This window comes from Fragaria vesca, linkage group LG7, assembly GCF_000184155.1.
Source record: "Fragaria vesca subsp. vesca linkage group LG7, FraVesHawaii_1.0, whole genome shotgun sequence".
Lineage (NCBI taxonomy): Eukaryota > Viridiplantae > Streptophyta > Magnoliopsida > Rosales > Rosaceae > Fragaria > Fragaria vesca.
The window spans coordinates 7,292,346-7,303,938 of NC_020497.1; the positions used below are offsets into that span (position 1 = coordinate 7,292,346).

General features: G+C 37.3%; 2 protein-coding genes across 2 annotated transcripts in view; both read right to left on the minus strand.

Annotated features, from left to right (window-relative positions):
- The window catches only part of LOC101306474, a 7,702-nt gene extending 3,724 nt beyond the window's left edge, over nt 1-3,978 (minus strand). The window contains exons 1-4 of the mRNA XM_004308426.1: nt 3,870-3,978; nt 1,175-3,706; nt 725-1,045; nt 26-145 (exon numbers count right to left, since the gene is read on the minus strand). Of these exons, the coding sequence (XP_004308474.1) occupies nt 26-145; nt 725-1,045; nt 1,175-3,589 (2,856 nt within the window). The 5' untranslated portion in view covers nt 3,590-3,706; nt 3,870-3,978. The remainder of the gene's footprint in view (nt 1-25; nt 146-724; nt 1,046-1,174; nt 3,707-3,869) is intronic.
- Nucleotides 3,979-10,774: 6,796 nt separating this feature from the next.
- The window catches only part of LOC101306767 (8-amino-7-oxononanoate synthase-like), a 3,724-nt gene continuing 2,905 nt past the window's right edge, over nt 10,775-11,593 (minus strand). The window contains exons 10-11 of the mRNA XM_004308427.1: nt 11,365-11,433; nt 10,775-10,901 (exon numbers count right to left, since the gene is read on the minus strand). Of these exons, the coding sequence (XP_004308475.1) occupies nt 10,775-10,901; nt 11,365-11,433 (196 nt within the window). The remainder of the gene's footprint in view (nt 10,902-11,364; nt 11,434-11,593) is intronic.

An 11,593-nucleotide genomic window follows, 5' to 3' on the forward strand; every position in this document is an offset into this window, starting at 1 on the left:
GAGAGAGAGAGAGAGTATGTCAGACCTGAATCTGTGTCTCAGAGGGCAAGTTATGCACACACTGCTGCTTATGAGCACCATACTCATTACTTCTTTTAGCAGACGCAAAAAGATTAGCAAGAGCTGATTCTGGACAATCACTTTCCTAGTTATATAAAAACACAATAAGTTAGTAATCATCCAAAAGAAAAACTGTTGGAAACTCTTTATAGACAAGAAAAAGAGCTCTGCAATTTTAATCTTGAAAAACTGCTGAGGACATAGGTTTTAATAGTTTACCATGAGAAAGATATATTTTGTTCTAAAGTGAAATGACAACAACAAAAAAAACGACCTTCCAGTTCACAGAATATCACCAAATGTACATATATTAGGAAGAACAGTCATGCAGAAAGATCAAAACAGGCTATACACACACGTTTCACTGAAGCAAGTCGCAGTAGAACACCTGATTATAGCTAGATAAGATTGGAAGCTTTTAAACCTATGTGGTTGTAGTCGTGTACTTGCCATGCAAAGGTATCAAATCAAAATCCATCTACTGAGCGTGCTCAATTGCCCATCGATATAGATAGAAGCTTAGCATAGCTAATTGATAGAATAAGTTCTTAGAACTCATGAAATTCAGTTTAGATATTTAGGAATTATATCAGAAATGCAGCAAAATTTGACACATCTAAACCGAAAAAATGAAAAAGTCATTTACAAACCCAACATGAATTACCTTCAATCTTTGATCGGTACCAAAGGGAGATCGAAGTTTTCCATAAAATTGCCAAGATATTTTTAGTAAAGAGAAAAGCAGTCTCATATGGTCCCCTTTCTTGAAATCCATGTCAAGAGTATCACAATTTGCAATTTTGTCATCTATCCATTTGTTTAATTCCTTATTACTGACATTCCCACCAACTAAAGGTCCAGGAAAAGATTGCTGGCACAAGGCACTGAAATAATCAGAACCACCAGTTCCAAAGTTTGCAGCCTCACTTTTCTCCGTGACAACATCCATCAGATTGAGAATGTTAATGACACCTTCTACAGGGCCCTTCATATTAAAAACAGAAAAAAGGATTAAAGATATTACAGTATTATGGCAAAATAGCACGCATGAGCATTTATGCATGCTGCGGTATTGCGTCTCATAAAATTAAAATCAGAAAGCAAATGGCTTTACCTGGCTTCCATATGTCTGGTTGGCATGAAAAGAACTATTATTTTTCATTACTACGAGTTTTCCACCAAATCCAAAAGTAACAAGCGCATGTGCAGGTCGTCCAGCAGATGACCTCCCCTCTCTGGCCTCTTGTGAAAACTGAGTTCCAGTCTGGAGTGGCTGCTGGAAAAATTGTACTGGCATCTGACTACCAAAGTTAGCAGGTGAGAAATGCATCACTTGGTTTGGCACCTTAACTTGATCCTGAGGCTGAGAGAAGTTAGCATGATTGAACCTTTGGAAGCCACCATTCGCACTACTAATATCATTGCCCCGACTTAGGTCTTGATGAAGAGCGCTTGATCCAGAAGGACTGAACCCTGTTTGTTGATTTACAGAATTGAATGCATGCTCTTTTGAAATTTGCTGGTCCAAGTATGGCTGTTTCTCAGTAAAACCAACAGTATCACTATTGGTAACTTTCTGAGCATGCCACACACTTGTATTTTGCTGATCATAGGCGGTCATAGATCCATCCCGGTTTGAAACACTTTGTTGAATGTTCGGACTCTGTGATCCAAGGTTGTCAACATTTGTATTGTTATATTGCTGATTATGAACCATACTTAGAGTCGACTGATGAAAAGATGGAGTGAAAGGCTGAAACTCTCTTGATTCCTGTTTCTCAGCAAAACCAATAGTGCCACTCTTGGCAACAGTCTCAGAATGCCAGGTACTTGCATTTTGCTGATCATAGGTGTTAGTAGCTACACCCCAAATTGGAACACTTTGTTGAGTCCCCAGACTCTGTGATACATGACTCTCTATATTTGTATGCTGACGTTGCTGATTATGAACCACACTTGTAGATTGATCAAAATCTGGAACAGATGATTCCAATTCCCTCCATGTTTTGTTAATTGTGTCATAGTACCAACCGGGGTACTGGGGATCAAAAACCATATGTGCAGGGTATTCTGGGTTCCCATAAGAATGTTGATTCCAGTTAGCAACTGTGCTAGTTTCAGATGCATCAATCACGCTTTGAGAAACAGCCTCCACTGCTTGCTGCGAATAAGGAGCATCTTCTTTCTGGGCTGAGAAAACTGCAGTATCTGTAGATTGATAATTTACATTGTTGTTCACCTCTGCAGTTGTATTTGAATTCACATCATATCCCTCCAACTGATACCACTGCTCAGTAGTTGGATCGTACCTCCATCCCGGATAAAGATTTTCCGAATTCTGATTACTACTTAATTCCTGCCCGTCTAAGTTTTGATTCCCAGAAGCCCCATAGATTTGACCTTCTTGATGCTGCCCATAGCTAGAAGTACCCAAACCAGAAACTGAGTTCTCCAGCACACCGTTACTCACATTAGATTCAGCCCCAGAGTAGTCTGTATAACCCAAATTCGCAAAAGGATCTTCTTGATGCTTCCCACAGATAGAAGCACGTAAACCAGAAACCGAATTTTCCAGAACACCATTACTCACATTAGATTCAACCACAAATTGGTTTGCATTACCCAAATTCGCAAATGGGTCTTCTTGATACCGCTCATAGCTTGACGGATGGAAATCAGAAGCAGCATTTTCCAAAACACCAGTGGTCAAACCTGCTTCGGCCCCAAATTTGCCTGTATTGCCCAAATTCGCAAATGAGTCTTTTTGATGCTGCCCATAGCTAGAATTACCGAAAGCAGAAACTGAGTTTTCCAGAAAACCATTAGATTGGTCTGTATTACCCAAATTGGCAAATGGGTCTTCTGAATTATCTGCAACTTCACTAAAAAAATCTGAGTACGACCCAAATCCAGTACCACCAGAAGGATCTGAGTTAAACAAACTCCATTGAACTACTTTGACACCTGTCCCATCTGACACCACATTCTTACTAACTGTACTATCTACTGCACTTTCCTCCCCTTTACCCTCCAATGCACTAGCCACATTGCTAGCTTTATCCTCCACTGCCTCATCTCTATTTTCCGCTACTAACAACTTGCTCCCTTCACCGACCACAGGAACCTGGAGTAGATCCAACGATGCTAACAAAACCCCATTGCCATGCCCCAATTCATCATCAACTGAAACACCACTCGTACTCACTCTACCATCCACTACACCTCCCTCCCCTTTGGCCACCAATGCACTAGCCTCGCTCTCTTCACCGCTCAAAGTCTCCTTCTGTGGATCCGACGGCTCCAGCACAACCCCTTCTTTCCCACCATTAACTCCAGAACTAGCATTGCCAGTGGTACCTACATCCGAAATACTCAACTTCGAAATCTCTTTCACCACATCAAGCTCAAGCTCAACCTTTGCTACAGAACTACCCCCATACCCCGAAAAATCAATGTCATCATCATCAATCAACTTGTCAAAGAAATCCTCATCCGTCTGATCATCCAACTCAAACGCAGAACTTGCCATCTAACACCCTAAAACCCCAATTCCCAATTCGATTTCCACTACCAAAATTTCACTCACTCAATAACTCACACAATCAAAATTCCGATAACTACCACCACCATTCAATAATCCAAAAACCTAAATTCAAACAACAAAGCCAAAATCAAAAGACTAGTACTTTACTGAGCAAGATCTTCAAAATCTTACATTGACTTTTTTCCTCTTAAATCGTTGAATTTGGAAATCAAACTATACAGAACAACAAAAAAATACTAATCAGAAGAGTGAGATTGAGGTTCACCTGCAAAACCCTATCCGATTTGGGAGAGAGTGAACAAGAGTTTGAGAGAAAGCAAGGATCTTTTACAGCACAGTAGAAACCATGAAACCTTGAAGCACACCGCATCATCGCCCACCCGGGAAAGTTTGCATGTTTTTATGGGGTTTCAGGCGCACGTGACAGTTGTGTACAAGGGCACGTGACGAATATTGTTCTAGTGAGGACAGGACACCGATGTGGTAGGTGGAAGTTGAATCTGATTTGGTTGACTGGTTTCTTTAGACAAAGGTGTGAATCTTTTTGTGCATGAAGGGGTGAGGTTAAATGGTATATTGTTTTTTTTTTTTTTTTGTATGCTGGTTAAATGGTATATGTTGAGATTCATACCAATTGTGGAGGATAGCAGGTTTTAGTGAAATGGATTTGCGGAAGTAATCAAGAAATATGGTTGACTCTTGCGTAATTAAAAGTTTTGACTTTTTTCTTTTATTTATCCGGAAGATCTTACTTTCATAAACTTTTTACTCACGATCAACGTGGATTCTTGTTTAATTGAAAAAAAATGAGTAACATATAGATGCGTCATGGCGAATGAAACGGTTGTTGAACAACACACACAACTTGTTTGAGAGAATGAGCAAGCGCCACACGCGCCCTTCCCCCTTACCCTCATTCCCACCTCCCCGACCCCTAAGGCTTACCGTTCCTTGGAAATTTTGGATTGCATGGTGATTAAATGGCCTCCGATCATCCAATTTGTTCGTGTTTCTAGTATTACTCGAACCCTTCTTTCAAAGCCCCAATTTGATTATCCTAATTTACCATTCGTCCACTTATCTCTCCTACCCATTTGTTTTCCTCTTCATTGTCATTATCTTTACCCATTGTTGGTCTCGACCCGATTTTCCTATACCAAGTTGTGATTTCGCATCCTCGATACTTACATTGCTTATGTACTGATAATGCCACTTGTAAAATTTGATCTGTTACCTTTGTTTACATGCTTCTTGTTAAAGCTCAGCAAGTTGCTCTTTGGAATACTATCTCATAATTGAAACCTTCTGCTGATATTCCTTTGACACTAAGAGAAATTTTGAAGATTAACCATTTTTTGGCTTTGAAGTTGATTTTTAACCATATTTTTTTAATTTATGAAGAACGACCATATTGAGGGATGAAAAGTCAACACTCTGACCAACATCTTTATTATTATTATTATTATTATTATTATTATTATTATTATTATTATTATTATTATTATTCTTTGCTAGTTTCTCAAAAATATGAATAGTTATGTACTCTAGCTTTTATATTGACACGACATCCGATCAAATTCACATGATTTTCTTCAATACCCATTTTGATCCAGTCAACAAGTACAATTGAAGCAATGTCTATGTTAAGCTCCTCCAAACCCATATTGATGCATGATTGATGAATCCAAATTAAACAACATTACTTTTTTAGTTGACACGAAGAAGGAACAGAGATATAGCGGCATAAAAGATCTTCTTTACTGACCTCACTGGTCATAAGCTACATGTATTTCTGGCTCTGTTTCCTACCTGTGCCGACACTGTGATGTTCTGCTACACGAGATGCCACACTCGATACCCCAGGTAGGTCGTTTTCTCCACACACTGTGCGGATCGCCACTTCAGCGGGTCGGACTTTGATGATGGCTCTCTTCAGTTTCACCTCAGGAAAAAGGTCCACATATGCAACATGTGTGATCCCCCATCATCATTTGGATACACATCTTCTCGTATTGCCCACCAGCCCAACTTACACCAAAGCATCCTTAAGTGCATCTAAGGTGGTTGCATGTATGACTTAAGCTTTAAGATTTTGTAAGAAGATACATCTTTTATGTTTTAGTCTGGTTAAAACCTTGCAGATATGTTAACTTGCAACTTGATGCAAATTTCTTATGTTAATATTAAGCATATTTCACATGGTAAAAAAAAAGTTACTTTTTTAGTTCATTATTCCAACAATAGTCACATGTCTATGTTCCAACGAATGACTATTGATTAGCAGTTTGACACATTGATTTTTGTTTTCATGAAAAAAAAAATGTTGTTTTCATATTCAAAAGATTGATTATGGATCCTAGCATATGGGATAGAATTTCGTCGCCTAAGTACTTTTTTCCAATAGTATAGCTATGCAGCAGATCTAAATCTAAGGGGTAAGGCTAGGGTGTGTTAATGCATGTGATGCATCAATTTTGTCCTCAAGTTATAAAATGAGTCATCAAAGTAGTAATATTAGTCCTCAAATATGATTCCTTAAACTGGTAAAAAAAATTAGTTACAACATTAGTCTTCATTTGTCCTTAAAGTTGTAACAACTTTTTTTTAATCACTTTAAGGACTCAATTACCACTTTAAGCACACATTTTACTATTTTAAGGACACATGATGACTATTGTTGTAACTAGAAAATTTTACAACTTTAAGGACTCATATTACAACTCCGAGGTCTAATATTACTAGTTTGAGGACTCAATTTACAAAGTTGATACATCACATCATTCACATGCATTAACACATTGTAAAATTTTCCAAATCTAAGATATTTGTTTAAGTTTTTTTAGATTTTGAGTTCTTGGTTTCTTGATAGAATCACTGTATTTTCTAAGGCCTTGATGTTCCACTTTAATTGATGAATAAGATTATGCGTATGATTTGATCCCTGAGTGTTATGAAGATGCAAGACCAGAAATGAAAGAGAAAGAAAACTTCGCAGGGAAGAAGAGAGAAGGAAGAGCGAGAGAAAATAATGATAAACAAAGAAAGACGGTCATGTCAAATTTGACAGTGTCTTTTGAGAAATATCAACCACATAGGTACATTGTTGATTTGACATATAGGTTGGAAGGGACTTTGATGGTCATTTGTTACCATTTTGATGTCCATATGGAAAATGACTTTACCATTGGAACTCTAAGAGCAACTTTAGTAGACTCTCTATTTTAGCTTTTAGTTATTTTAGAGAGCGTGTTTAGCTTTTTTTTGATATTTTCGGAGCTCCAACAGACTAGCCAAAGTTTAGCTATTATGACTTTTAGCTATCTCGCTAGCTAAATATAAAGAGTGAGATGACTCAGATGAGACTAGCTATAATTTAATACATTCCTTGTAAGATATTTTACTTGATATATAAATATATTTAGGGTGCGTCTATTGCCACCTGCCCACCCCACAAACCACTTTGCTCATCTCACATTCTTTTCACAACCCACTCATATAATTTTAATTGTAAGTCTACTTTGTTCACCCATTTACAATACCTAAAAAACACTTTTCTCAATTTTACTTTATTCACCCTACATTCTCTTCATATATTTTGTCAAATTCAGATTTACTCAAGGTAAATAAAATCATCAAATGAACAAAAATTCACATGAAAGTATAAATCCAAGTTAAAGAACAAGAAAAAACTCTTAAATTTAACAACTTAATGGTATCAGTCGATATTAAGATACACAATGTCTGTAAATGTATCTCTAGTAGCAACGCCTTCCATACTTCTAAGTTTCTTGAACTGATCTATTTGTTGTTCATAAATAAGGTACAATAGTTGTCCATAAGAATTTACATACAAAGTCGACATGAGAAATAATGAGTAAAGGGATAGACAAATCATCAACAAAGAAAAAAAAATACAAACAGTTTACCTCATCTTCAGGTTAAATGCTAGTGTCTTAAGACTTACGACCGAATATGATAAATCTGAGTTAGAGTTATGAAATTTGTGTTCGTCCAAAACAAAAAGATAAAAAAGAAAAAGAAATTTTTTGTAATTTGTAACAACTTATTGTCCCTTGCTGTAATTTTACATTAGAGTATTTTGGTATTTCAATAAATCAACAATATGTAAGATGAGTAAAGTGGTTTGTAGGGTGGCAATAGACGCACCCTATATTTAAACTATTTAATCTTTATTTGAAGAATAATGTTGATGTAATACTGCTAAAATAAAGAGCATTGATACAGCCGCATTTCTAAAGTGGCTAGCCAAAATGACATTTTCGCTAATTTGACTAAAATTTAACTCAAAAATGTCTAGCATTGCTAATTAAAGATGCTTTAGGAGGTCTGTGAGTGGGGTTAATAGGAGGTCTGTAGTTTGAACCTCATATTGTGAAAAGCATCACTTAGGGAGAAGTCATACTTAGATTGTTCTCGGTTCCAAAGGGTAATAGGAGATCATTGAAACAAATAGTATATCATTAATAGTGAGACAACCGGGGTGCAACTATGTGGATCAAAGATTTGTCATCTCGTATTAGAAAAATAAATATGTTTTCTTTAAGGCGATATACAAAGATTGGGTTGGGTTATATTACTGTTTCTCTACTACCTCGAAATGATATTAGGCCTACTTTAATTTTTCAGCCCAGTGCACTGCTTTAGAGCAAGTCCAATAGGTTCTGTAAAACCTTTGTTTTTCCCTATTTTAGAGAATATTAGGGTGTTTTTGTGTCCAACAGTTTCCCTATCCCTTTCTCTAAAATAGGGATAGAGATGAGAGAGAACGATCCGTTCTCTATATTTACAGATTCGCCAAATTGTTTGCAGATAGACAAAGCCATAAATATTTCGCATGCCTTAACTGTCTCCAAGACAACAACACTTTATTATTATTGTTTAATCTGGGAGTGAACTCAGAGCGCGTTTGTTATGGAGGATTATGTACCCCTGGCTTAATTTCTTTAGTAGTCTTGGACTCCACAAGCAAGGCTTATCTTATAGCAAGCTTGACCTATGTTTGGTGTTAATGGACTATTATTAAAACTAAACAATCAACCTAAAAGCATAACCGCATAACCATCGTGATCCCCATCATAACCGCCTCCTCACCTCACCTTCATTCCCCCCACAACAACTTAGCCTCCTAGAAATCAACCCAAAAGCATAACCATCGAATTCGATGTCACCCAGCTCTCTCCGATGCCGTCGACCACCTTATTTGAAACTCTACCACCTCCTTCGATGTCGCCCAGCTCTCTCTGCAGTGTGTAGAGTTGTTAGAGTTGCTGACACCAAGGAGGGAGATGAGGTTGGTGTGGTGGTTGCAGGAGATCTGTTGGAGATCTAGGAAGGGTTGATCAGGCGGAGGAGGAGTCCAGCGGCAGCGGCGAAATCCAAACAAAGAAATTGAAGAGATTTGATGTTGAGGCGCGAAAAATACTTCTTCCGTAAACCCACCAATTTTGGGGCCGTTATGTAAGAAGGTGTTGACCTTGTTTTTGGGACTCCACAAGCTCATTAAACATTGTCCCTGGTGCTACCAAACACAGGTTTCGGCTTGCTACAATAACTAATCCAGTCCAATCCCATCCAGTCCCCCGTAACAAACATGCATTGAAGTCCATGTCGTCCAGGTCTTGAAGTCAGACAAGGGAAAGAACACAATACTTTATTATTATTGTTATAATACTCAAGTTGAATATTTTATTAGTGTAATAAATGCATAAATCCCTAAAATGGGGAATTTGTTGGATTTGGAGCAAAAAATTTATAGAGATTTTGGTTTTTGGTTTCCCTATTTTACAAAAATTTTAGGGAACCTGTTGGACTTGCTCTTAGTTTGTTAGTTTTTCAATCTTGTTGGTTTCTTAGTTTTTAGTTGGTTATAGTTGTTGATACACCCTCACAAATGTTGTTTTATAAGGAGAGGTAGGAGTTGGCCGCGTTTGCACTTAGTGTGTCTTTTCTGGCCTGGCAAGGGTTTATATGTAGGTATGATCAAATGGACGTAACCTCATATATGATCAGGAAGTTGCTCGGTACTTGCTTCTATACTTGACAACCAGCCAGACCTTCTGCAAAAGCTTTCAAAAGAACTTTCATGTTGAGGATTATCCATGAACAGTTTCAGAACTTGCTTCGGTTCACTTAGCCAGCTTACTTCAATGCTCCCAGGTGTAGAGATGATGCCAAAATGTAATGATAAGGAAACCCTAAAAAAACATGGATGATGCTACTCTTGTTGGGAAACAATCATATGTATGATTCATTAAATGTAATAGAAATTTGAATGAAGAGTGTGTAGGAAACATAACAAAGTAGGACTACGACTAAAAGCAGTGAATCAATCTTAATATAGGAGTGCAGCAATGTATGAATCTTATAAAAGAAGACTCTAGCTAACCATAAATTATATTTTGTATTCCCCTGACATGAAGAAGACTTGTAAAAGAATTTTTTCTTGCTCTTGTACAATTAATTTGCTTATTACTATTATTTTCTTTTATTGTTGCTGTATAGGTCTGTTATACTGTAGGTAACTAGTCTATGTTTTTGTGCTCTCTCTGCTACTACTCTTTCTTCATAGAAATTGTTAAGCTTCTTTAAGGCCTCACATTCGAGCACCTGGTTTTCTAAAAGAATTCTTGCACATATGATGATTCCGGTTACCTGCGCAGAGCTATACACTATATACAATCACTCTTTCATTTTTCTACTTCCACCTATCTCTTTGATTCAACCACCAAGAAAGAAAACATAATTTTGGTACATTTCTTCGAATATTGTATGCCTATAACGGATATATAGATAATTGCTTGATCGCTTTACCCTCTGGAACTTTTCGGGTTGTGTTGGCTGTCAAGCTGGAAGTTAATCCGGGGTTAGCTTGGTAAGTTGAAGTAGATGATCGTATGAGATCAGATTAGAAAACAGTGTGGGAAGTAGTATAAGACTGATAAGAGAGAAAGGGAAGTGTGAAAATCCCGAGGAGTTTATATTTTAAATTATTTGACATGATCTAGAAACTGCCCAGCTTATACATCAAAGATGTGCCTATTATCAAACACTTATCCAGCCTTCCATGAAGGCCAAGGCCACTGCTAATAAACAGAACAAAAATGTAATATCTTTTTTACAGTAATGAACTAATCGAGAATGAACCTAATCCTAAAGCCTTGCATATCCATTGGAGCCATGGATGCCGATTTCTTGGAAATTAACACAATTGGAGAGTGCAGTTGTGAACCTCTCAATATCAGCCCTTGTGTGTGTTGCACTCAAAGTCACTCGTAGCCTGGGGGACAAGCATGAATAAAGATGTGTAAGTGCTAAACACAGAAACAACACATTTCCACCACCCAACCATTATGGAGTGCAAAGAAGTACAGGCCCACATTTGCCTAAGCATATGTACTTTTATGCCCAAGTTTAATTAATATTTTCCAACATTTGATATCTGGTCATAGCAATACACTTGTGGATTCATTTTGGCAGTATATTCACACTGTTAATCTTTCTACAGAATATAATGGTACAGCTAAATCTGTACAACTGTCTGAACAAAATCTACAATCTAGACTAGCCTCGGATACGTTGTCAATTTAGTCAACGGGTAAAAGTTTTTCTGAGTTAGACAAGAATAATGAATCAGGTCCCAGCAAAGCAGCATTACACCAAGAACAAAATGCAGCTGGTTCAATCCAAGCTTGTAAGTAACAATAGAAAAAACGAAAGTCTAACAAAGACTTGCTATGAACCTGCACGAGTTGGGTGGCACTGTTGGCGGTCTGATTGCAGTCACATGGAAACCTGATTTCAACAAACGCCTGTTCAATAATGAAAAATTCTGTTAGTTTAGTCAGTTGAAGGTGTAAAATAAGCGTCATGCAAATAACTATTATATGTATATAAATATATATAGATATATAAAACTGTGTTCGTGTGTCTATAGAGAGAGAGAGAGAGAGAGAGAGAGAGAGAGAGAGA